This window comes from Pelecanus crispus, chromosome 4 (assembly GCF_030463565.1).
Source record: "Pelecanus crispus isolate bPelCri1 chromosome 4, bPelCri1.pri, whole genome shotgun sequence".
NCBI lineage: Eukaryota > Metazoa > Chordata > Aves > Pelecaniformes > Pelecanidae > Pelecanus > Pelecanus crispus.
This window is the reverse complement of record NC_134646.1, coordinates 86,188,020-86,215,120: the sequence shown is the minus strand read 5'-3', so window position 1 is coordinate 86,215,120 and position 27,101 is coordinate 86,188,020. Positions and strand designations below refer to the sequence as shown.

The window sequence follows — 27,101 nt, the reverse complement described above, 5'->3', positions numbered from 1 at the left end:
CTGAAACCACGACTCCTCCCTATACACTGTGTTTTCATTTGTTCTGCAACTGAATAAGTTAACAAAAGGAAGTCAGACCGATTCTTTCAATTAGGCTTAGAAAAGAAAAATAATAATAGTCTGGGGTGTGAGCTTCTCTCTCAGGCTTCAGGATTTACCGTTTACTTTATAAACTCCTGAAAATAGGAGTTTATAACAGGAGACTCCTGGCACCACCTTCGCGAGCAGTGCCGCCTACCTTCCCCGGGATTGTTTAAGAAGGAACGTTTTGTCATCAGGGTAGGTTTCATGAATACTATACAGGTGAATAAAAAAATACATATATTCTCTTTGAACAAGAATCCCAAGTCCAGGCTTGTGGAAGGCTGCGGTGCAGGGACCAGCGCGGGCAGGAGGTCCCCGAATCCCTCACGAGTGATGGCTGTTGATCAGGCTGCGGAGCTGCTTGGCCACGGTGTCTATCAGCTTCTGCTTGTCCCTCTCGTTTTTCCGAAACTGGGCAAAAACGTTGTTTTTTCTGCTTGTGTCTCTCATCCTGCGCAGAGTAGAAACAGGTTATGGCACAGGTATCGCTGCTCAACGTCGCGCCCAAGCCCCGCGAAGGAATCGCACGTGAAGTGCCCGTATTCAGGCTCTGAGAGAGGAGGTGACTGCATCTAAAGGCTCCACCCCAATTTTTATCACGTATTTGTGTAAAGACGGGCATACCAAGCCACGCGCAGGCTTTACACAGCTTGCATTTTTGCTCTAAACCCCGCAAATCCCAATCAATGTCACCGTAGGGTCTATCTCGAATGCCAAAATGCATGAAACCCTAAAGCCTCTCGTTCTCCCCTTCCAAAGAGCTTTCGCTAGGTCCCCATGTCACCTTCTGAAGTGGTAAATGACAACGCTGTAACATCAGGAGGAAATTAAAACATTAGCGTCAAATCCACAGCATTAAGGCTTCTCGTTTGAAACAGTGCATTGCATGCGGCCAAGAGATGCAGCTTTTGTGGCAGCCGGAAAGGGTCGGAGTTGTGAACTTAAAATGTCATACAATATTATATAATTTATATTAAAGGAAGGAATCCAGCACTGGCTTCCTCAATTTAAAAAAATCTTCTGGAGATTTGTATTTTTTTTAAAATTACGCTTAATACACAAAGCAGCGCACTGGTCTCCATGAGGTCTCCAAAAAGCCAGAGACGAGAAGAGCAGGTGGTGGGATGGGACCTGGAGGCGCAGCTGGTGCCGCTCCATCTCTCTCCGCCATGCAAAGCTGGGGGTTCATGCACGCTTGCATTCACGGATGCGCATTTTTTTGGGGAGGGGTAGGTCTCGTTGCACGCTCCAAGCGTTAGCTTTATGCAGGCAGGGCATGTGCTGGGAAGGGAAACCACCCTACCAGGGTCAACCCTGCAACAGCTCCTGAAGGTATCAGCCTCAACATCCAACCCGCTGGTTCTCAGCTGGCACCGCGCTTTCATAATACCACAATTTGTAAACTATTTTCTCCGTGAATTAGATCTGGCAGAGGCAGATGGCTTTCAGCGAGTCACGTAAGCCTGCGTTTTCGGCTTTGGGGACCTAAATGAAGCGTTAAAGTGACTGGGACACAGCGCGGATAGTCCCTGGGAAGCTGGCACTTTATCAACCCAGGGTTTTTGAGTTAACCGAGCACAAATCAAACCTCTCGAAACTCCTTTAACCGATTAAAAAACAATAAAAATATAAGGTTTTTCATGCTTCAATCTTCCTCAAAAGAGCCAAAGGGAATCTGAAATGTTCCCAAAAACATCCAGCTTGGAACTGGAAACAAGGATAACAACTTTATCCCAACGGCTAATTTGCTAAAGTTATAAGTGCCCAAAGACACAGGATTACAATCGAGCTGCTTTCCCAACAGTAACTGGATAGCTTGGAGCACTTTTATTCAGCAAAATAAGTATTATGGTTTTTACTTCTCTATTTTTTTTTGACCAAAGCAGGTTGCCAGCTGCTCCGCCGCAAGAACCAGGGAGCGACCGCACCGACGGGAAGCAGGGTTTTGGAGTCGCACAGGTTCGAGGTGTTGCAGTATCACGAATTTTGGCAATAACCATCCTCCTGCGGGACACCCGCTCCTCCGGCAGTGCTGTACGGCTCCAGCGGCCTTCAAACCACTTTACCAGGAGGGCTGAGAGCTCTCTTTCTATTTCACAGGCTACGGGGGGACATCAGAGGAACTGGAAGTAAACCCGTACCTTCAGAAACCTCCAGCCAGAGCTGTACCCATCACCCTCCATCGCTGCCTGCTGCCATTACCCCCAGGTAACGCGTGGGGAACTGAATTTACAGCAGAGCATCCCCTGCCCTGAGAGCCCTCTCCTCCTGGGCATCCTGGGAGCCACCTCTGATCCCATGGGACCTCTTCAGGGCCATGAAATGTTTTTTTGAGGTAGCGCATGTTGTGCGCAAGAAAACCTTTGCACGTGTTTGAATGGTTAGAATGGAGTTGCGTGGATAAAGCTACTGGATTGGGATGAAAAAGCATTACAGCCGGAGCACTGATCCCACAGCAAGCCCCCGTAGGTGGATCTGTTAAAGTGGGGATGAGTGTCCGGGAGGGACGGGAGCTGCTGGTATCTTCAGACATCGTGTGAAGATAGAAGCATGAAGCTATTAAGTATCGTTAATGAATGACGTTGCCTACAGGACACAAAATCCCGCGGAATTTGGGCGTGCTGTGCCAGGGGCCGGGCAGCGTCGGGAGCAGCTGCGTCCGTGGGAGAGGCTGAGCTTGCAGATCTGCTCGAGGAGACCACGCCGGCTCTGGCCCTGCAGACGGACACTGAGCCGACGTAGCGTGGTCGGTGTCAAAGGTGTCCAGAAATGCCGGCCTGGTTCTATTCCAGCATTTGGCTATAGGAAACACCCGGTCCCTGATCAAGCGGTGCATCCAGACACCAAGAATATCAGCTTTGAAAGAGGGAGACAACGCTTTCGAGCAGCTCAGCAGCTCTTTGGAGCATTGATGCTTTTATTTCTTTAAGCATGTGCCTGCAGAGCCCTGGGACAACCGAGCCGGGTTTTGTAACGTGGTCCCTGTGCGTTAGCACAAGAACTAAAAGGAAGGGAAAGAGAAAGCTCAGCGCTGTCCCCACCCCTGTCAACAAACACCACCTTCAATAGAGCCAAGCTTTGTTTAAATTAATCTATAAGGAAAAAAAAAAGCAACGGAGTAAAAGCTCCTCTTTTAGCTCTAATTAGTGCATTTGAGATGATAAAGTTACCGGAGGGAACCGTTTCAAAGACAGCTCGCATTTAGATCATTTAGTGCTCCATTTAAATCAAACAATAAAGTCACTGCAAGGTGAGGGTAAAAGCCCAAGCAAGCAGCATACTTACACTCGTGATATCCTATGAGAGATGTGTGATTAGGAAAAGAGATAATGATGAAAACAAGTTACAAAACGAACCAGCGGATCAGAATTCCACGTCGCCTCATCGGCAAAGCTCAGCTGCCTACGGAGAGGGCTGGGGAGGTGGGCTCGGAGCGCGGAGGGGAGCGGATGTGCCTGAAGCTACGGCCAGGTCAGCGCCATGTCTCGGGGGAGCTGGAGCTGCTGGATGACGCGCGGAGGGTCCCCAAAGGGCTTGAAGCCTGAGCGGGGACAGGGCAGAGCCCGCCGGAGCATGCAGGCGATGCCATGCCGGCAACACCATGCAGGCGATGCCATGCAAGGTGACGCCACGCCATGAGGATGCAGGAGATGCAAGTGCCAAGCCGGTGACTCCACTGGGGCTGCCTCCGGAAAGCAAATCGGATACGTGAAGATTGTCCTTCAAATGAGATCCTTTTCGGGGAGAAGGCTGGCAAGCCGACCTGAGGTTTTGTGGCTTTTTAATACCGCCACCGAGCACGGACGCTGTGTGCTCAAGTACTACCTGGGGAAAATGGCCAGGAGCGTGGAGCTGCCCTCCTGCTGCCCCACTGCCTTCCCAGCAACTGCCACAGCTCCCAGCTCACTGCCTGCTCCCAATTCCCTGGCTCCTCCAGCTGCTTCACATCCAAGCTCTCAGATTTTTACCATTTTATTGCTAGCTCTGAATATACCTCACGTTTTTCCATTGTGGATGTCAGGTTGCAAATACGTTGCGAATAACACAACATATTACACAGCACATATAGATATGCATCTAAAAACAATGCTATAATGTATAAAAGCGCTTTACGCACAGCAACTACCTAAGTTTAGTCCCTGTGTACTGTATTGATAACATTCGGATGTCACGAGTTGCTGTGAAATTAGCTATTCTCCTCTGCGGGAGAGGAGGCGGTGTGGTTACGTGGACCACAGATAATACAGATGCAACTCCAAAGCTCAGAAGCACACCAAGGTCGGTCTTCTAAAAGTGTAGCCCCAACTCTAAACTAGTCACCTCCTGCTCTGCAAGCAACGGAGAAAGAGAACAACTCCAAAAAACAACTCAGACTCCTCCTAAGGGTCTGATTTCACGGTAAAGCTCACCCAATCTGACTGCAAACTCGCTTATCCTGCCTGCTCCTCCATGCAAGACATGCAGTGGAGTGCCCATAGCATGAGCTGCTTGGAAAATTGTTAATTATCATTTTTGACAGGTTACTCCTCTGTCAGATCAGCTGGAAGACCAGATGTGAGGTCTGATGGTAGCAAGGGGGCAGGAGTAGGGCTGATCCCCTCAACGAGAGCCTGGAGGTCTACCAGAGAAAGGGTCATCTGGGCCACCTCTTGCCACGGGCATGATGGGTGACTGGCGGCACTTCTCTCCCCCGTGCTAGAGGGGTTACAAGCAAAGCAAATCCCACTCTTTGGGTCTGCAGCAAGCACATGGGCTTCCCCTCCTTGCTGCTGCCTTGCCGGACTGGCACAAGCCTCCTCGCTGTGCTTCAGGAGGGATCCCAAAGCCCCGCGGAGGCCACGCGGCGCTCGCCCGGCGCGTCCCGGCACTGCTCCTCGGCACAACTGCAGGGCTTGGGCTGAAGCTGTGCAAAGCGTATGAACTACGTGGTGGAGTCCCCATCCCTGGAAGTGTTCAAAGAACAGGCAGAGGTGGCACTTCGGGACATGGTTTAGTCTAGTCTACCCTTGATTGGTTTAGTGTGGACTTGGTAGTATAGGTTAATGGTTGGACTGGATGATCTTAAAGGTCTTTTCCAACCTAAACGATTCCATGATTCTAACTACAGGCTTCAAAGAGGCTCAGATTCAGCCTTATGAAAGAGCGTGTCCTTGCTAAGGGCAAGCCCTGGAGCCCACAGCCACCCAAAGACACTGTCCGTGTCCCATAGCTGGGCTTTTAGAAGTTGATCCTCTCTGTGGATCCAACAGAAGGGAGATAGGATAGGATAGGATAGGATAGGATAGGATAGGACAGGACAGGACAGGACAGGACAGGAGAGAAGGGAAGGGAAGGGAAGGGAAGGGAAGGGAAGGGAAGGGAAGGGAAGGGAAGGGAAGGGAAGGGAAGGGAAGGGAAGGGAAGGGAAGGGAAGGGAAGGGAAGGGAAGGGAAGGGAAGGGAAGGGAAGGGAAGGGAAGGGAAGGGAAGGGAAGGGACTATTTTCAGTTGGAAGGCTCCTACTGAAGTCCAACTGAAGTCCAACCGCCTGACCACGTCAGGGCTGACCAAAAGTTAAAGCATGTTATTAAGAGCATTGTCCAAATGCCTCTTACAACACTGGCAGGCTTGGGGCAGTTACATGTGCCTGCAGGCTAGCAAATATTAAATTATTCTGGGGTTTGCGATACACCTTCACAGTGGAATTTTGTTGTAAGACAAGGAAAATTCTGCTTGAAAGTGAAGCAAAATGAAAGGCCCGCAGGCAAGTCAATGCATTTTGATACAAAACCTGGGATTCAGGTTAGCAGGATAAAATAGGATTTTTTCTATTCGAGCTCCCACTGTCCACCCGGGGGTGAAAGCTTTGCTCACGGGATCACAAGGAGCCTCCTGCTCCCCAGGCTGCTCCGTCCAGGCACCGCATGTGACGGAATGAGCTGCTAAAACACACGCTTGCCCAAAGTGAGCTGGGGGTGAAAACCATCCCGGGTGTCTGGACCCGCACTCACTTTTCCAGCAGGATGAGGGCTGTCGTCGGGTTCACGCGAAGATACTTGCACGTGGGTTGCCCGTAGTCAGCCAAATACGTCGACCAGTCCCACTGGATGAACAGATCTAAGAGCTGAAGCAGCCGCCGGGAAGAAAAAACAAACAGATACAAGATTGTAAAAAGCTGGCGAGAGAGCAGGTGGTTTATCTGAAAGCTGGCAAAGATCCTGGGCAGGTGGCAAACCACAAAAAATGGTTTGCAGTCTTTATTAAAGTTATTGAATATTATTCTTCTAATAGTTAATTGTTAACTTATTCATATTTAATTATTAACTTATTAATATTTAATGTCAATTTTTGTACAGCTATATTAATTTAGCCGCAGTGTGCTCCTGCTACGTTACCTCTATTTTTGGGGTGAACGGGGGATAGGAGGACTGAGACACCCCAAGGAGGTGGGTGGCAAGGAACCCCCGCGCCCTGACGCTCTCAGCTGCGGCAGGAGGGCACTGCTGCCGTCAACGTCACCGCAAATTTCTTCTGTCCCCAAATAACCCCTGGCATCGTTTGAACCATGCCCCAGGGCCTTCTCGTCACGCTTGCTCCATCTCAGCATCTCCCAAGCGCTCTGTAAGCGTCTCTAATGACGAGAGCTCGCCGGGGAGGTGCAGGACCCATCCAGGAGCTTAAGATAAACCCATCCAGGGTTTATCTTGGGTGAACGCAGCTACCAGAGGAGATTGGGAGTCCCAGGTGGTTTCCAGACGTTTGTAAGAGAAACCACCAGCCCCCAGCAGCGGCAGAAGGAAAAAGCAGAATAATTCAGCCACCTGTGACAGCCCCTGCTCCAGACCCCCAAAATTTGCACCTGGAGCCCTTCACCTCTGCAAAGGACCCTCTCAGTGCCCCCACCGCTCCCAGCTGATTCGGGCGAGGAAGGAGCATACTTCAGCCCAGGTTTCCTAAATGCCCTCTTCCACCCCACCTTTCACATCCTTATTTTCCTTAAAACCCGAACAGGAGCCCCCGCGTCTTTCCCACAGGAGGACCTCCTCACCCTTAAGAGAACCTGCCTCTCCACCCACCCACGAGAGCACAGCTGAGGACGTATGAGACGAAGCCTTCATCTCCATCACCTAAACCAGGTTAATTCAGAGCGGCTGCATTTTCTCCCCCAACCTTCTGCCCTAGAGAGCTGCTGTGACAGCTCTATTGCAGGACGGGCTGCCAAGCGCGTGGACGTCTTCATCGCCCCTGTCTGCACGTCCCAGCGCCCACTGCTGAAGCCTGGAGAAGAAGGACCATCCCGCGGCCAAGCGAGGACCATAGAGCGCTCATTGTCCCTGCGTCTCCATGGTTTTCCTGGAGACTCCAGCACTGTTTAACAACACATCCCGCCCCGCCAAGAAGGGGATTTGGCTCCTCCGAGACCTCAAGGTACAAAACAAAAATGTGCAACAAGATTCTTTTTGACTATGTAGGTCAGGGCAAAGAAAACAAGCTGTTGGGAACAATCTCCCGGGCTGGCGGGGGGAAGGATTAGCCGGGACCTAAGAGGGCTTTTCCAGCCCGCAGTCCCGCGCGGCTTTGTACGGCGGGTCCATTGTGTTAACTACAAACCCGAGTTGAACATCATCGGCAGGAGTTTTTTCCAAAGGGCACCTTCAAGAGACAACTTTAAATATGATTTCACAGGCTCTTGTCATGCAGCACGACCGGGCCAAAACTCTTCTATCGGGTTTGCCGGCTGCTGGGGGAAGCGGCATGGTCGTACAGGGTAAATCGGATCCCCCCCAGCACACCAAAGTCCTCTTGCTGGTGGCTTTGTGGGGGGCTGAACGTGCCTCTGGCAAACCACGAACAAAGCAGCACGAGTTATTGCCATAGAAAGTGCCGGACTGTCAAGGGGCCAGGTAGCCCCAGGTAGCTGTTCATGGGGAGTGGAAATAAAGCCCCAGGAGAAAGGGACAAAAGAAGAACCAAATTAAAAGGCGATGATTAGAAGTGGGTTAGGAGAAGATTAAATAAAAAGCATCAGGAGGAATTATAAGCAGGAGGCTTGGGGAGACAGCAGAGGCTCGGGGAACCGTGCAGGAGCTCAGAGGATGGGTAAGGAAAGGGCTTGGAGAAACCCCCCACGCATGTCTCTGAAAGACCGTGGCCAACCCAGCGTGGGGAGATTTTTAAGCAAAAGTCGGATGAACGGCCATCTAGGGCGGCTCAGCCCTTGCTCTCCAGCTCAGAAGCCCAAACCAACGCTTGCCATTCCCACCAGGGCCGGGTGATGAGCGGCTGGGATGGCACACGGTCCATAACGCGACGGCCAGTCCCATCCCACAGCTTTACTTCAGGTCTGCTCCAGCTCAGTTCAACTCAGCCGGGTTGAGGCAACGCAGCTCTCCCGCACGAGGCTGCCGGGCTGCTGGGCTTTGCTGGCGTTGAAGGTGCACCACCACACCTTCCATTGCGCTGGCATCAGCGTGAAGGGATGGTCGGGGTAAGTTATTTTACGGACCTGTTTTAACATGGACCTGTTGGAGCGGGTCCAGAGGTGGCCATAAAACTGATCCGAGGGCTGGAACACCTCTGCTATGAAGAAAGGCTGAGAGAGTTGGGGTTCTCCAGGCTGGAGAAGAGAAGGCTCTGGGGAGAGCTTATTGCGGCCTTTCAATACTTACAGGGGGCTTATAAGAAAGACGGGGACAGACTTTTTACTTGTCCTGTAGTGACAGGACAAGGGGCAACATGTTTAAACCCAAAGAGGGTAGGTTTAGATTGGACATAAGGAAGAAATGTTTTACTATGAGGGTGGTGAGACACTGGACCAGGTTGCCCAGAGAAGCTGTGGATGCCCCATCCCTGGAAGTGTTCAAGGTCAGGTTGGACGGGGCTCTGAGCCACCTGGTCTGGTGGAAGGTGTCCCTGCCCACGGCAGGGGGCTGGACTAGGTGAACTTCAAAGGTCCCTTCCAACCCAAACCGTTCTGTGATTCTATGATTTTACTCTCACCCATCACACCGTTCAGGTAGCTCCAGCTGCACACATCACTACAAGAGCGCAACAGGCACATCTGAGAGAAACCCCAGTGACCTGGGGGTGCTGGTTGACAGCCGGCTGAACATGAGCCAGCAGTGTGCCCAGGTGGCCAAGAAGGCCAACAGCATCCTGGCTTGTGTCAGGAATAGTGTGGCCAGCAGGAGCAGGGAGGTGATTGTCCCCCTGTACTGGGCACTGGTGAGGCTGCACCTGGAATCCTGTGCCCAGTTTGGGCCCCTCAGCACAAGAAGGACATTGGGGTGCTGGAGCGTGTCCAGAGAAGGGCAGCGGAGCTGGGGCAGGGTCTGGAGCACAGGGCTGGTGGGGAGCGGCTGAGGGAGCTGGGGGTGTTCAGCCTGGAGAAGAGGAGGCTGAGGGGAGACCTGATCGCTCTGCAGCTCCTGACAGGAGGGGGCAGGGAGGGGGGTCGGTCTGTTCTCCCAAGGAACAAGTGATAGGACGAGAGGAAATGGGCTCAAGCTGCGCCAGGTGAGGTTTAGGTTGGATATTGGGAGAAATTTCATTACTGGAAGAGTGGTCAAGCATTGGACCAGGCTGCCCAGAGAGGTGGGGGAGTCCCCATCCCTGGAGGCGTGGAGCTTAGGGACATGGCTCAGTGGTGGACTTGGCAGTGTTAGCTTTACGGTTGGACTCGATGTTCTTAAGGGTCTTTTCCAACCTGAATGAGTCTATGATTCTAAATAAGCCCCATCCTAAACCCACTCCCACACCAGGCTGGACCTTCCCCGAGCGCTGGGACAGCCAGGCTCCCCCCGGCCGGCTCACGACAGTGACGGACAGCCCGTGTATCTTACAACTGTTTGCCCACATCAATCTTGCCGGCGAGGCAGGTCCGAGGATAGCCGGGGTGGCACCTTTGGCCCCCGGCTGCCACGCGGCGCGGGGCATCGCCGGCGCTTACCGGGCTCTGCCGCGGGTCGTGCTCTGTAGCAGAGAGGTCTTGCAGGAGGAAGCCTGACGGCTCAGGGCAAGCTGTCTCGAAACGATTTATCTGTCACATAAATGTGGTTTTATTGGTTTTACTGTTTAAACTTTTCACCTCTGCTGCTAAATCTGAACGAGCGAAAAAAAAAAAAAAAAAAAATAAAAAAAAAGGAAAAACCCGCCTGCGCAGCGGCGCTGGGCTGCAGCGGGCCTGCCGGGGGAGATTCCAAACAAAATATGCAAATACCATTAATTCTTCAAACTAGAGTCTCCTTTTCAAGGCTATAAATCAAACTTGACAGGACATACACTGGGGGGGAAAGGAAAAGAAGAGGTGGTGGTGGGGGGGAGAAAAAACCCAAGAAGCTTTTACCGTGATGATATGAAAGTGGAATAAACTCAGAAAGCTGCAGACGTGCTGCGTGCGCAGAGCAGGGCTGCGAACCTGCAGCTTCCCAGGACACGAGAAGCATCTCTCCTGCAAGAGCGGGGAGAGGTTCACATATATATTTCTAAAAATGAAGAAATGGAGGATGGTTTGACTATGCCACCAAAAGAAAGGTACTAAAAAAAAAAAAAAAAAAAAAAATTGTTTTTATACACATATATGAACTTTGACTCAAATGGTGATTCAAGAGAGGGCAACACTGAAAAGAAAGAATTAAACTGGGAACCAGCTCCCAGCCCTGCCCCAGGCTCCCCTTGGCAGGGGTCAAGAAGCACTTTCTCCCCATTTCCCTCAATTCCACCTTGAAAACCACTTCCTTTTCCCTCCCTTTGTAATATCACCATCTCAAACGCTCCAAAAATGTTGTTTTTTTCAAAGCAGAGGCACGTTTTTACGTCCCTCACATCAAGTACTGGGAAAGGATGGCTGCAACTTATTTGCACGCCGGTGGCAAAGGAAACGGGGACGTCGCAATGACTTTGCAAACTTCTCCCTCCAGATGCAAAGCAAAGCGGGACAGTATGTTCTGTCTGACACGAGACGACAGCGCTGAATCTGGATAAAATTCTTTCAGCCAAGCCAGAAATAATGTAATGTGAATCTAAACTGACTCAAAACACAGTCTGCGAGCTCTGCCAGCGCCCCTGGAACAAGATCAAAGAAAGCACGAGCATTTGCACGCTTGCATCAGTGTCACAGCGGGCTCTGCACAAACCTGGGAGGTGATGCTTGGTGGCTGGAGATAAAGGGGATGGCAGGAAAGGGAGACCCATGTCTTCTAAGATGAAAATAAATCCATGCAAAAACCCCTTGTCCTATCTGAAAGAAGTCAGGATGATGTCGCAGGGATAACTCTAGGTATGGGATCTTCTCGGCCCCAAGGGCCTCCCCTCCTCAAGCCTAAGACATGAAGGTCAAGTTGTTATTGCAAGACAGATGAAAATTCCTGAATTCCCTGACTTCACGTGACACCTGGCTCTTCTGGTTTTTTCTTTTCCTTCTGAACCGATGCAGCACCACTCTGAGCATCCACGAACAGGGAGTTGCACCTAAGCACTTTTGACCTGCAGGGAACTGCCACTTGAGATGCACCAAATGCTCTGGGCTCACGGTCAAGTCTACTGGAAGAGGAGCGCGATCAACCCGTTAGCAGAGGGAAGAGCTTCCCGGAACAGAACTGCCACAACACTGGACACGATGTTACACTCACTGGAGCAGGAAGCAAAACTCATCCGAATTAAAAGCAAAGAGCCAACTGTTCACAACCGGAGCTGCTCCAAGACATGAGGGCCGCCTGCAGTCCGGGCAGAAATGGAAACCATGTCTCTCTGCTCCCCGGCAAGCAAACTTTTTGTTTTTTCCAGTCCCTGGTGAAGGGATTTGGTTGCTAACAGACATGCATGTCGGTCCTGTTAAGGTCATGAGCTGTCATCACCTCTGCACTCACATCCATGTCTTCCCCCATGCCCCAGCCCTTTTGCTTTTTAATATCCTGACTTTTTTGGGCTGAAATCCCACATGAACTATCAGTATCTGCAAAAGAGCCATCGCCAGAGGCAATGTGGCGCAAGAGCCTCATGGCTACGCAGTAACTGGATGGTGAAAGGAGAAACAACCCCATCCTGAAGACGAACTCTCACTTTATTTCATGGTCTAGGTGCCTTCTTCCTGGAGAAGTGAAGGCTAAGGGCGAACCTCATCACAGTATTCCAGTACTTAAAGGGTGGCTACAAGGAGGATGGAGGCTCTCTCTTCACAAGGAGTCACATGGAGAATCTCGGCTTTCTTTCCCATGAAAGGCTGGACCAGATGACCTTTCAAGGTCCCTTCTAACCTGGGCTGTTCTCTGGTTCTGTGATTCTATCCCAGAAACAAACATCCCTTCCCTTCTTATCCACCACAATATTTACTCCCAGTGATGAGAGAACATCAAGATAGCTTGAAAAGGACTTTCCTCTGCCAACACCATCAGAGTATCAGTAGATCCTCTAGCAAGGAGACATTGCGAGGGCTGGTAGGAAACATCCAATAAAGAACTAAACCTTCTCTTTGATAAAAACCCAAAGTGGGGAATTCTCATATCCCTGCAGCTCTTAATTACCCTTTTCATTCTTTTTCCTCCAAACACACGTACAGCAGGAGACAGACCCTTCTCTACTAGGAGTCGCTGACTTTCTGGGGTGCTCAGCGACCACACGTTGGAGCTGGCCAGAGCCGGGCTGCGAGGTGTTACTGCCTGACATGCCTTCTGCAAAGCACCAACTGCTACTAAAAAAAAAACCCAAAACAAACACCATCAGCACTCGCGCATACACACCGAAGGATGAAAAGGGAAAGACGACTCGAGACCATTAGCTGGCAAATCTTACAACCTGTTTCAACAAATTTAAACGCAATTATACCGGCTTTCTCACATCCAACTGAGCTAAGGGAATTAGAGTTAACTTGCTGCATCTTAAAGCAGGAGACAGCCAGGCGTCTGGAGGAGCCTGGACTGGGTCTAGGTTGTGCCAACAGCGGGTGCGTGAGACCACAGAATCATAGAATCGTAGAATACCAGGTTGGAAGGGACCTCAAGGATCACTGGTCCAATGCTTCTTGGCAAAAGCACGGTCTAGACAAGATGGCCCAGCACCCTGACAAGATGGCCCAGCACCCTGGACCGTCTTCCTTGATCTCCCTGAGATCTTCCTTGAGGTGGGGTTTTGGGGGAGGTTCAGATCAACATGGACGGGACAGCTATGCCACATATTTATGGTCAAGCTTTTGTAATGAGCTTTCTGTCCCCTGGATACGAGGGTGCACAGAAATGTTAATTAGGTCAGGTTTGGGGGTTTCCCAGCTGGAGGCAGAACTCCTGCCCTGAAACCTGCTGAGGGTCATGTTCATGAGCAACTGCTCTTGCTTTCTGGGGGCAGAAGGAGGGAATATTTTCAGAACCAAGCTGAACCCAGCTCTAAAAAGCACTATTATCCCTTCTTATCCTTATAACCTCTAAGTCTGATGCTCCTCTTCCCCAGTCTTTGCTGTGGGCAGCACACAGAATGAACAGCCTTTGACCCGACACCTTCTACAAACCATCCGTGCTTCAGTTTGCAAGAGATCACACCATTAGCTTACAAACCTTCTGAGATTTTTTCTGTAAAAAGCTCATTTCGCTGATTTAACACCACAGCTCCTTTGATAAAGGTGACAAGAAGAGGCTCAGAGGAAGGCAGCACTTGGCTCCTACCATCGTCCCACCTAAACTCACCTGTACGAAGGGACAAGGTGTTTCCAGCGGGAACAGAAAACACCCAAGTAAGACCTGGTCTGCCTGGGTACCTCCATAAAAGCACAAGAAACCACTGAATCCAAAACAGTGCCAGTTCCCAGTTTGCCCATGCCTCAGCTTGCCCACAACCCATCCCCACCACCAGTTGAGCAGTCCCTACCACCAGCCAGTGGGTAATTTTTATGGAGTACAAAAGCCCGAAGAGTTTCCAACATCAGCAGCCACAGACAAATACATTCAAAAAAATTTATTTTGGTGAGTTTTCAATTATGCCTCGTGGGAAAGTAATACTAAAAGAGAAAGAAATACTCTAACCCATGGGGAGACGTAGGTTTGGACAATAGCGTTACTAAGAAGAAAAGGTACCAGGAATTGGAACAGGATGTTTGTTCGTTTACTTGTGAAAGACATGGAGGGTAAAATCATGGCCTAAAAGCAGCAGCAGCTTTCTCACCAGTTTCACTGGAAACTAAGATTTGCTCTATGTATTGAGTGTACTTTGTGTGAGGGTGTAGACAGCACCCGCAGCAACCTGACGTTGCACAAGCCAACGCGATGCACGAGCCAAGGGATCAATGCACATGGAGCTCAGGGAAGGTCAATTTTATTTTAGGTGCTTACCAGATGTGCCTGCAAGAGAGAGATGGACTTCTAGGAGTTACTGTAGATCAGAGCGCACTGTCCAGCCTGCTTGGACCTCTCTGTAAGGCACAATAACTCTCCGCTCAAGTGACCCTTCCAGGTCTCCTGGGCAGATGTCCCACCCGGGGCTGTCCTTCCTCCTAAACGCTCATGCTGGAGGGGGGAGAACCGATTCCAAGTTCCCCATCTCACATTTTAACTGGATTGATTTTGCAAGTTAAGGTAGCAATTTTATCTTTCCTTTCTTTTTTTTTTCTGTTTACTTATACCTGCAAAGGTGAAACAGTTCTTGGGAAAAACATGAGAAGAATCTGGAAAGATTTATGGCAGATGGGACAGTATGCTCAAACGGTATTCTCTAACAGAAAAGTTTGAGACCAACAGAGCCCTAATCTGTCCAGTCTGGATTATTTTCAGATTCGTATTATTGCCTGTTTATAGGTTCTTGTATTTCTTACATCAGACTTCCAGGGAAAGGTCTCCAGAAAGCTTTTTGCTTGCCCTGTGTGCGCAGACAGGTCTTCTGGTTTTCCATCTGCAAATATTCATCATTTATTACAAGGAAAACCTCTGGCTTTCCACCTGCTTTGAAGCAACGCTGTAATTACATGGTTTGACTTTTCTACTGTTTCAGAAGATATTTATTCCACGGGTCTCGTTAAAATCTTAACAAACACAATTTTACCCGAAAAGTGTTGTGTTTTTGATTGTAGCTCACTTCCGCACTCATGGCAAAAAAAACTCCCTTCTGGGTTAAATATGGCTTTGAGGAATCTACCTTCTGCTCCCAGCCGGCGACACAAAACCACATGAAGGAGCCACGAAAGGTTGTTGGGCTTCAAGAGAAGTGATGCAAAGCAGCCCAAGAGCGAAGGGTGGGGACGCTGAGGATTAGCACATCGTGTTACGGTGACAGTCTTGAAGATGGCTGGAAAGCCCCTACCAGCTCCGTTCACACTCCTACTGACTTTGATGGTGCAGGATCGTGGCTTTAGTCATGCACTGGAGGCTTGCCCGCAGGGAAGGCTAAACTGAATTCTAGGGAAATCCCAAGTTTCTCTGACCATTGCAAAGCACTGTGCAATGCTGCTTGGGAGAAAAAAAAAACCCACCCAAAACCAAAACAAGGCATGAAAATTATTTGGTACAAAAACACTGGGATTTCAATGTTCCAGAATAAAATCAGTCGGTTCTAGCGATAACCACCCAAATGGGGGATTTTATGAATGGCAAAAAGAACAAAAGGAAACTCTTCCCTGCTGGATTTAGCAGTCAGTTTGCACTCATAAAAATAATTATTTAGAGTCATCAAATTCTCCAGGCAGGTTCACAAGTTTGCATGGTGCTTTCTGCCCAGAGAAGATGACCGTATTTCTGCCCTCCAGCTCCTGCAATCTGCGTAAGACAAAGAGACAATACTGGGCAGCGGCCAAAAGAAATGAAAGAGCCTCGGAAGACCGTTCTCCAGGGACCGCTATTGAATAACACTTTGCGTTTCCATTTAAGCGTCACAAAGGGGAATTCATTCCTGAAGCAAAGATGTCTCCTTTAGAAGCATCCCCCCGGTAGCCTCTCCAGCTCAGATCTTCGGTGGGCACAGCCAGGAGGTGCATCCATCGCTCTGGCCGGCCAAGGATGGAGCCTGGCTAATTGCTTGGGGTCAGCATCCGAGGTTACGGGGGCCGAATTTGGGATGCAATGCTTGGAAAGCGCTCAGCTTGTAGATAATTATTCGTAGAAGCATTTTTGAGGCTGTTACGGGGAGGAGAAGCTGGATTTGCTAACGATAAAAGACCCCCCGCTCCGTGGTCGGGAGATGATGGCATCGTGCGTGCAGGCACCCCTTGTATACAGAAATACCCTCTCTGCTGCTAAAGTCCGGGTGCATTTCATCTGCAGTTATCTGACTCGCCCTGCCTGACCCACACTTCAAAATCAGCGGCTCCGACGAAAGCGTTAAGAAATAACATGGAAAATCCTAATATCTCAGCTGCAGGTCAGGATGCTTTAGTAAGGAAGGAGAAGAGTTAACAAGAGCAGAAAAAAGCAGCCCCAAACCCCCTAAACACAGGAGAAGTGGGTTGAGAGGGGAGCAAAGCCGCAGTCCTCCAAATAAGCCTATACACAAAGCACCTCCGTCATCGACCTTATGGTATCAGAGGGGAAAAAAAAAAAAATCACTTTGAATGCCACCTTTTTAGGGCAAAAATGTTCCCGATTAATCGACCGGGCATGTATTCACAGCCGGAAAGGTTTTGGGCCGGGAGGGGTTAATACTCCCCACCCGCTGACAGTTCAGCAGCAAATGTAGGTGCCTGCAGAGGGGTTTGCCCAGAAGGCAGCGGAGCCAGGTTTTCAGATAAACACAGCCCCGTGCCCCCGGCAGCCAGGACGTGGTGCCCAGATACCCCGGCGAGGGATTCCCCCATCACGGGGGTCCCACCGGCAGCGGGGAGAAGGGACAGGACAGCCAGCAACGTCTTTCGGAGGGCAGCAATGAGGGTCCTTCCTTTCCACGCTAGGAGAGAGCCATGATATTTGAATTAAACCGCTCCCGCCGCCCCTGAAGGCGCCGGCATCACCTTCCCCGCGCCCCGCAGCCCGGCGCTTGCCGGGTACCAAAGCGCACCGCGGGGCTGGCACGCCGCGATTCTTTTTCCTGTTGCTCAGCTGATGCCAAGTCCTCCGCAAAGTTGCGTTTTTCTTTTGTTTACACATTAAAAAAGGGGATAAAAAAAAAGAGAAAAAATAAAAAGAGGTGACCTCTCACTAACCCCAGCCCGTCTATGAGAAGCTGCTGCTGCCTTCACCTCCGAATGAACTTTCAGATTATCTCAGACAAGATTCACCTTGCATTGAACTTGTACCCTGCGTGGCAGCACACAGTCACGTAACCTTGATTAAACATTACAGCGCAACGCGGCTATAAATTTAATGAGCATTATCGGCACGCTTCCTCCCGTCGGCCTCGGACAGGGGGAGCGATGGAAATGCCGGGAGCCGCCGGGACCCAGCCCGGCGTGCACCGGCACGGGCAGGAGACGGAGAAGCAGCTCTTTGAGGGAACAGGGGAGGGAGAGCGAGCAGCTCCTGCGCCGTCCTCTGCTCCTGTGCGTGCAATGAGTTGTGTACGGGCTCTGCGGCCGCTCCCGCAGGAGCGAGCGGCTCCGGGTGCCCACCGCGAGCGGGGGCGACCCGTGGAGCGCTTGCACGGCCGTCTGCTCAACAGACCCGCGAAAGAGCGGAAAGAAAAGAGCAACAAGGAGCGGTAACGGGTCCGGCGGTCCCTTCACCCAGCAGGAAACCTTTCTCAGGCCACGGCCTCCTAAACTCTGGCTGCCCTCTTTGCGCGAAGCATTGCAGCCCGCCGCCGTCCCCCCATTTATTTTCAAGGCACAGGCGTGATGGGAGGCAGAGGCAGCCGCCTCTTCACCTCCCAGCTGACGTGGAAGGGAAGGGAGAGCTCAGCATCCGCACTGGCGGCGGCGATTCCCGCCGCAGAGGTCACTCGGCCGCTCGAGAGGAGAGCGTCTGGGCGGCGAAATGGATACGCTCAAGTTCAAGTGCTCGAAATACTCCTTTTTTTTTTTTTTTTTTTTAAAACAACTGAAAACTAAACTAATATATCCCCCGCTTTTCATGATAACTTCCTCCTTATCCTCGGCGGTTTTGTTTAGCAGATCTATTGTTCTCGGCGTGCCTTGCCCTGGGGTCCAATTTGACTGTGTTCTCATTTTTCCCCCTATGTAACTGATGCTTATTTCTTTAAGCCCTACTGTAAACAGAAAACACACTGCAGTGCCCTTGCCTGGCTTTGCAGGAGGCAGGCTCAGACCTGGAACTACTTCTTTGGTGGGTTTTTTTTTTTTTTTTTATATAGGAAACAAAAAGATGGGGCTTGCTTGCTTCAAGGATTTAAACACCTGCGGGATGCGGGAGGACGGCTGCGGTATCTGCGGGTGGTCTGGGCTCGGAGCGGGGACCACGCGGCTCCAGCGCTGGCTCTGCCACCGCTTTGCTGGATAAATGGCCTTTTTCTGCTTGCAAGGCTGGAAACACGCCGCTTTCCTAATTAGAGACCTCTTTAATGTTCGTTAGGGGCAGGGGCTGAGGAGGTGAGCAGCATCGTCTGGAGGTGGGATGAAGTTCTTTGAGGTGCTCAGGCTGAACGAGAAAGCCACCAGACAGCATCGCCCTCGATGGGGTGGCACATGGCGAACGCATACAAAATAAAAATAAAACCTTTGCAGAGGGGAACGCATCTTGGATGGTTCGAGGAACGCAACAGGAGATGGGGATTTGGGAAGGGTGGGTGACGGGGGCACCAAGATGCGGTTTCGTGCTCCCCATCATTTACTTGTCATGGGTTTGGTCCTCACCCAGACAAACATCCTCGCCCCAGCAGAGAGCAAAGCGGGAGCTTGGGCGATGCGCGAACTGCTCATGCTGTAGCACTAAGGAAACATTTTGAGCAAAATGAGCATTTTTTTTTTCCCCCTTTTGCTGTCCTCGTGGCTCCTCTCCACCCTGGTACCTGCACCAGCCTCCCAGGAGAAGACTTCTGCAGCGCAGCTTGCAGGAGCCCGTCCAAAGGAGACGGATCCAGCGTCGGCGCAGAAGAAACCCGCTGACACGGGGGTCTCTGCCCAAGGCAGGGGATGCAAAGGGCAGGGACGAGGGGATGCAGGAGGTGGCCTCGGATGCTGCCAGCTCCCACCGAGCAGGTTTGCTCGGCTTTGCAAACGCACCACCTTCCAGAGATGGCCCCCCCAAAGGCGCCGTCATTCCCCTATCTAGCGGCGTCACCTGCAAAACTCATTTGGCCCGCGAAAGAACCCGGCAATTTGGGTGGTTGATTAGAACTATTTTTATAAGGCCGCGGTATATATATTTCCAGAGTCTGAAATAGTGTTTGGAAAACAGCGAGAGCCATTTAGAGCCATTTAGCGTATTCTACAGAGAGGCAGACGCACAAGCAAATGGATATTTAAAACAGCTGTGAAGACAAGACTGGTAGGAAACATTTGGCTAAAAGCAAACACAGAAATAAAATAACTTTGCAGAAGGTTAGAAATCAGTGAATTTGGTAACGCCTGACTTCGGGGAAAAAAAATAATTGTATTTCCTCAGCTTCTAGAGACTAATAAATTACCATGGAAAATGTAAAGATTAAAGTTCATTATTTCACCTTCTATTTTCCATCCACACTGTAAAAAAGTCTCTTTTGTGGTTGAGTGGACACCACCAAACTTCCCCTTGGGACGGCTCATCACTCCTCTTGGCATCTACAGGATAAAGCAGATTTTCAGCCCCAAGGCCATGAAATTGCTGGGCTCCAGCTGACGGCAACAGGCGAGCGGACGCCTTTTGGGGGATCGCATGCTCTAGACTCCAGTCTTTCAGGTGAACCCCTAAAAGCGCTTCCCGGAAGGGTTAGAAGAGGAGGGCTTAAAATTCACACTCACGTCAGGTTTGTCTGGGAGCCTGGCCAGCCACCTCTCACCCTAGAGCAACTCTCTTCTTCTGAGAAAATACGGAGCTTATTTGAACCTGTTCCATCTCTGGTGGGTGCAAAGCATTTTGAGAACTTTAATTTTGTAGGGAACTAATGGGGGAAAAAAAATACAGCGTTCTTGCGCGGAAAGCACGCAACGCTTGGCTTTTGGCATTCTGCAAAACCTCCTCAAAATACCCAAGGTGACCAAAGCCCAGCTTCCAATTAATTAAAGCCCCAGACCCTCAGAGGGCACGCCTTCCTGTAACTAAATACGATGCGATGAAGAAGCCGAGCATCGGGAGGGATCCCAGCCGAAGCAGGATTTCATCCTGCTATTGCATCCGCCGGGCTCGCGCTGGAGCCGGGCAGCCCTGGGCACGGGGAGAACCGGCAGGATTTATGGCTATTTGTTGTAGATAAAAAAAAAAAATACAACCTTCGGAGGAACCTGGAAACAAAAGCAAAGGCTTTTCCTTACGCGGTGTCACACTAACCTCTGGACGGCCTCGCACTTATTGTCACAGCCTTGGAAAGGTATAAACAAAAGCGGATTTCGGATGCCAAGAGCCGGGTTAGGAGAGAAAGGAGACGCACCGCTGCTGCGGAATCCCCTTCGCACTGACATCTAGGGTAGAAATCCCGGGAAGAGGTGGTTTACGATGTGCACGCGGAGTTATTGCCCTATTATAAAGCGATTCGCGGGGAAAAGAGGCGAGAGCGGACGACGGCGCGGTCCCGGCGGAGCGGGGAATTCAACACCTGCGGCCGGGGCGGCGGAACGAGGCTTCGCGAAGGGCTGGAGGAAATAGCAGAAAGTCCCTTTTGGGGTTAAATATGCTCTTTTAAGCGTCCTGGTAGGGCTGCAAAGGGAGGGTTTGGGGTGAGAGTGGTTCCCCACGGCTGAGATGGGACCCCAAAAGGCGCTGTCCTGTTTAAGGATGCGTCGCACGGTGCGTTGCCCAAACCCCATGCTCCCTGTCCCCGCATCCCGCGGCAGCCAGTCCCAACGCTCAACAGCGTCTCAAAGGCGGCTCCTTTTGCAAAACTCTGGGGAATTTTAAATGCGTCAGGAGAAAAGTGCTCCGGCGAGTCTGAAGTAAATATGGGGGGAAAAAAGAGAAAGAAAAAGAAAAAAAGAAAGAAAAAGGGGGGGAAAAGGTAAAGAGAAAAACAAGGAAAAAAGAAGAAAAAAGGAGAAAGAAAAAAGGGGAAAAATAAAAGCAAAAAGGATAGAAGAAAGAAAAAAAGAAGACAAAAGAAAAAAAAGGCAGATAATAATAGTAGTAGTAGTAGTAGTAGTAATAATAATAGTAGTAGTAGTAGTAATAATAATACTACTACAGAGGAATTTAATGTAGCAGTAATTTCAGAGGAGGGAGATTTGTCAGGGCAGATAAAACCTCCTGTATCGATCCCACATCTGCTCAGGGAACCACTGTCCAGATTTCGGCACCGGACTTTTGCTTCCAAGCCTGACGGACCCATCAACTCCTGACTATTTCAGCGTGGCCACAGGTGGCGAAAACCCTCCCAAACCAGCAAGACTCTCCAGAATTTGGCCAGCTCACACGACGCCAGTGCACTCACGCCTAAACTAAACACGGCTCAGCTTCACGTCCAGCCTTAGCGGCCCCGCTTGTGAAGCCGAGCATCCCTTTTTCTGGGCGATTTCAGCCCAAAATGAGGGGGCTGCCTCAGCCGGGCGCTGGCACCGTACAATACCACGCCGCATGATTTCCTTCTATTGAAAGCATTTCTTTTTCCCAAGGTGTCTCGGCCGTCAGGGCTCGCCCGTAGGGACGCGCATTTCCTTCACCGTTTTGCTGCCTCGTTCACTTCTTTCCGCCGCGTTGCCCTGCTGCTGGCCCAGCCTGGCAGGCAGGAGCAGGCAGCGCGGCCAAGCCGTCTGCTCGCCCTTTCCCGTGCTCCAACGGCGGTGTTTGAGGAAGGATAAACCAACATGGATTTGTCTTTATTTACACCGAACTGTTTGCTCTCTTCTTTCTTTTTTATTTTATTATCGTTTGATAGGTACATAAAGCAGAAGCCCAGCAGATCAGCGCCAGAGGCTCCCAACCAAAGGGCTTCTTGCAAACTTCCTTTTGGTCGCTGTAAAATTTTTGCGGGGTTATGAACTCCTTAAACAAACAGCTGAGGTCATTGTTAGTTAAAAAAAAAAAAAAAAAATTATTTAAAGAAAAAAAAAGCAAGACTAATGTTACAGCCAGAGTGGAAGCTGCAGATGGTGCACGGCAAAATTCGTGGCAAAACCATCAAAGAATCACGAGTCTTGCACACCTTTCCATCTGCCAGTCCAAGCCACTCTCTCCACATTATTAAGATGACAAAACCTGGACTCAGAAGCCCCGCCATTTTGAGGTCTCAACACCAATTCTGAGGGTCACAGCTCAACGAAAAGGAACTCTTGGTGGCAATAATACCGTCCCTTCCAATCTCTTGACATGGTATCACAAGACAAGAGCAATCCCAGCCCTTCCAGTGTCTGGGAGACAGCACTGGTAGGGCAGCAGATGGCTCTTGAGATCATAGAATCATAGAATCATTTAGGTTGGAAAAGACCTTCAAGATCAGCGAGTCCAACCGTAGATGCCTCTGACCTCGGACTGGATCCTCCAGAGGCTGACAACAGGTTTAGATGAGAACAAATCAAGCCATTTGCAGAAAGACTCAACTTTCCTGAGTGGCTTTGTGCTCTGAGTCAGCATGCGAGGACTATTTCTGGTTACGGGGCACACCCGACAAGACTATCTCAGGTTCACTTAATCTTTGAAACAAAAGATTCCCATCTACCATCGCTGTCATTGTCCTCCATTCAAGCTTGCCCAGAAAAACCATTAGCAAAGTGGCATGGGTGTGATAGTCATGCATCACAGTCATGTCTCTCGTAATCACTTATATCAGGGATTCAAAAGACTCTTTTCCCCAAAAAATTGACACTGAAAACCTCTACTTCTTCTTCAACAGGAGGAACTTTGCAAGAGCCATGCATCGTCCCAAGGACACGTCCGAGCCACCAAGCAGGGGGTGACGGCAGCGAAGCTGCTCATTTCCTCAGCAAATAAATACTGGCACAAGGTTTCCCACTGGCAGATAACAGAGGTTTGCAAGTGAAGGCTCACGTTGTCGGTGGACGGGATATTTTAATACTTCCCAAGAACTGCAAAGCTTTGGGACCAGAAAGAAAGAAATTCTGCAACCGGGTACTTATGAAGAGAAGCTCTCATCAATATGAAAATAATTTCACTGGGTTTGTGTGCTGTTCCCAGCAGATGAAGCTGATGTCCTCAGCCATCTTCCACCCAACTGCTTTAGGAGATGGTTATTTCCAGGAAAAAATTCCACCTGCAACCACACCAGTTGCACCCACGGCAGAAGGCACTGTGCAGTTAAAGCACTGAGTGTTAAGAAGAAAAGGGGTTTGGGAAGGAATGCCGACAGCGTTATTATGGGAAGGAAATAAATCACTAACAGGGCGTTCATCAAAGCCAGAGGATGCCAGAGTGACCCTATCAAAGGCAATACATGAATATCGATAAATTTAGACAAACGAAGGGGATATAAGCACGTTGCAACAGAAAAGGCAGAGAGGCCTCTTAACCTGAAAATTTACGGTCAGGAGGAAGAGTCTGCCTGGCTGTCTCTACACCCAACCTCTTCCCATGTCTTGATCCATATGGGATAGAATTACTCGTGCATCCCCGGAGGCAATCGCATGCAGGGTTTCATTTCCAATTGCCAGCGATACTACAATTTCCACTCAGCAGGATTGCTCTCACCCTTTGGTGAACTTCATAGTTTTGGAGAACCAGCCCGGAGCCGGCACTTGCTGTCTCCCCAGAGGTTTGCTGTAAATCATGCATGAAGAGCAGGATCCATCTCTAACACAATTCACCCTCACCTAGAGTAGATTCAGCAGACAACCTGGACGTACAAGCCCAGGAGAAGAGAAGTTGGGTACACGGCACTTCTTGCACCCCTGAAATCTTCACGCAATGCCAAAACTCTGCAAAGAAATTCCTGTTTATATGCTGCTGCTCATCCTTCTTTGCCGCTAACAAGCCTCTCTCCAAGCCTCATTTTTCATTCCTGCCTTAATGCTTTCTCCCACATTTCTTCCTCTTGCTTCAAGATTTTCCTCTCTGAACCACCGGCTGTGTCTGATACTTTTTTCTCTTTAAAAAGAGAACGGCCCAGAAAACCCCCAGCCTCCTGAGACAGAAGCATGAATAAATTAGGCAGTGAGTTCAAAAAGAAAGAAAAAATTAAAAATAAATAAAAGCCAAGCAAGCTCATGGCATGTGCTGAACTTTCCTTGTGCTCAAATACAAATTTTTCATGACATCTCATCACTTATTTAGTCTGTGGCTCTGTGACCTTCTGCATATTGCTGTACTCCACCGACAGATGAGTAACACCTCTGCCCACCTACACCCTCACCCAGCCCCAGAAGAGGCAGCGAAGCCTCAAGAAAATCCCAGCTCCGCTTGAAAGAAAGCACACTTAAAGAGCTGATTGTGCGACTGATCTACAGGGCTACCGAGTTTAGTAGAAATGAAAAGGAAAAAAAATCCTCCTAGATTGAGAAGGTTTAGAAAGAAATGCCAGCGGAGATGGAAATCATATGGGTTATTAATCATCTGCCTGCTCGCAGGCTTGATCTAATGCCTAAAGCAGAAGTGAAAAGACGATGCGATGTGCAAGGGGGAGAACAACGCTGCTTTTAGCAGCCCAGAGAACCTTGGGCTCTTCATATTCTCCTCCTCTCGCAGCGCGGACGTGTGCAGTGTTAAATATCACGGTGTGTGTCCAACCTGAGCCACCAGAAGGGCTCCAGCAGAAGTTCTCCTCCTCCCCACCTGAAGCAAGCTCATGGTCACGGCTGCTCCGTGCAGGGCAGCACAGCCTTCTCACCCTGGAGGGACACAGAAAATAACTACAGAGGGAAAACAACTAAAATCAGTTTTCTGCAGACTTTTGAGGAGGTGTCCGTGCTCCCACTGCAAAACCCTTCGGTGGTGAAGACACCGCACGGGCTGCGATGGCGTTGCTAAGAGTAGAAAGAAGCTGCGGGAAATACTGCGGCACAGTCGCTATCGTACATAGGGACGATGCTATTGCGGGCGAGCTAAAGCCCTAAAATGCCCCAGGAAATAAAGATAAGGAAATAAAGCCCAGAAATGGTTTCAAAGATGCTGAAAATAAGCAGCTCCTTTAAAAGAAAAAATTAATTAGCCCGCGTGGGACTTAAGGGTCAAGTCATTTACAGAGTCAGCCGGGGGCTCATAAAAAGGACCACATCCTAAGTCCTAAACAAGTGTTTCCGCGAGCACCAAATTAAGCAAGCATGGCTTTAGACAAATTTATGTCTTGTGACTGATCGACTCCGATACAAGGATGGGCCAACCCTGCTTGAAGCTTATCCCATCTATAAAACCCCCGTCCCGCTGGATTCTCCAGGTGTAACGAAGCGTGAGCTCTCGGCGCAGCCCCTCTCTAGGGATAACACTTGCTGGACTTCCCCTCTTATCCTATTTCCATGAAACTTGTAGCAATTTAATAACTCTCCACCCTTTGTGAAATTTCAGTGAACTCTTTCGACGAGTTCAAAAAGTCTTGGGAGGAGTGGAGGGGGAAACGCATGGGCAAAACTTGCCGGCAGCGAGATTGCCTGGGTCTTGGTTTCCTTTGGAAAGGATTAGACTAGATACAGGATTATATTATATTATATTATATTATATTATATTATATTATATTATATTATATTATATTATATATAATTATGATTATATATAATATCACATAATTACATTATATATCATATGTTATATGTTATATATTGTATACTATATACTGTATACACTATATACTACATCCCATATTACATGTTATGTATTATATATTATATTACATATATTGTATATCTCCCAGGCAAACCTTATGGGTAATTCTTGCCAAGGGGCATCACAAAAGAGAAAAAGAAAAGATTCAGGATGGAGAGACAGCGTAAGAAGCTGTAACTGCGAGGAGAAATCAAGTAGTGAAGGGCACAGAGTGTTTTCAGCTCAAGATTTTTTTAAAAAAAAAAAGGGGGCAAGGGAGGATTAGAGAGTGTGTGCACACCACATGTAATGGGAGAGGGACCACATGCAGCTCCCCGGGGGCTTAAGGAAGCAGCAAAGAGTTTATTAAGAGAACCGAGAAGGATGCTGCTGTACCTGGACCTCTTGCCACAGCCGCAGTCATGGACTTCAGCCACGGAAGGATTCAACGGAGACAGATTTATTGCAGTAATTAATATTAATTAAGATCTAGGATCAGAAATGGGATGAATCTGATTTTTGGGGTTTTTTTTTAGTAATAACTTACTTGGAAACAGCAAGGGGGGGGAGGGGAGAAAAAAAAAAGCAAAATCCCTAATTCATCTCAAATCCATGCACAAAAGTCATTTAACTCTGGGAAACTGAGCAAGCCTGGAGTTATGAGTATAATTGAAAGCCGATAAGGATCTGACCCATCCTTTGTGGTTTATGGGGTTTGAAGGGAGGTAGTCTTCCCCAGCCTGCCTCCATGCGCGCGTCCTCGTGGAGGCTGGGGAAAGGGGACGGCTCCCGTCTCTCATTACTCTCCCCCCCAAGGCCTCACTGTAGAGTTTACAATTTAATTTTCTGCATTTGTAATCTGTAGCCCTTGTGTATATAATGTCTAATGAAAAAGGCCTTTTTTAAATTAACGTGGTATTTGGAAAAAAAACCCATGTGTTTCTATTTCATTATCGAACTACATTTATCAAGCAAAAAAATACTCGAGCAGAGGGTGATTGGATTCAGTTGGCAGGGACACAGGACAGTCAGAAAACATAGATATCCTTATGTAAATGTCTGCACAACATCAACATGCCTTTGGGTAGAACTTTGTTCTTGCCCAAGTTAATAAACCGCCTCCATGACTCAGGGCTTGATTCTCTGGCTGCTTGTGCATCCACCGGGCTCTTCGCAGCCCCTTCCCCTCGTCCCCCAACCCTGCCCGGTGCTGACCCCGTGATTCACTCTCTGCTGACCACATATGAAACGGGGATCTGTTGAATAAGCCACTCTGCTCTTCTCTCCTACCTTTCCAGCTCCTTCCTTTATGGATGGGTTCCTCAAGAAAATGAGGCTTACATGGTTACTCTTCATTCAATTTAAT

At 49.5% G+C, this 27,101-nt stretch overlaps 1 protein-coding gene across 4 annotated transcripts in view; it reads right to left on the bottom strand.

The window, feature by feature from the left end:
* Positions 1 to 408: 408 nt before the first annotated feature.
* The window catches only part of EXOC6B (exocyst complex component 6B), a 312,903-nt gene continuing 286,210 nt past the window's right edge, over positions 409 to 27,101 (bottom strand). For 2 of the 4 annotated variants that reach the window (XM_075709031.1, XM_075709033.1), the window contains 3 exons: positions 6,074 to 6,186; positions 3,370 to 3,381; positions 409 to 535 (listed from right to left, as the gene is read on the bottom strand). In XM_075709031.1, the coding sequence (XP_075565146.1) occupies positions 409 to 535; positions 3,370 to 3,381; positions 6,074 to 6,186 (252 nt within the window). The remainder of the gene's footprint in view (positions 536 to 3,369; positions 3,382 to 6,073; positions 6,187 to 27,101) is intronic. The other 2 variants (XM_075709030.1, XM_075709032.1) reach the window with 1 other exon arrangement.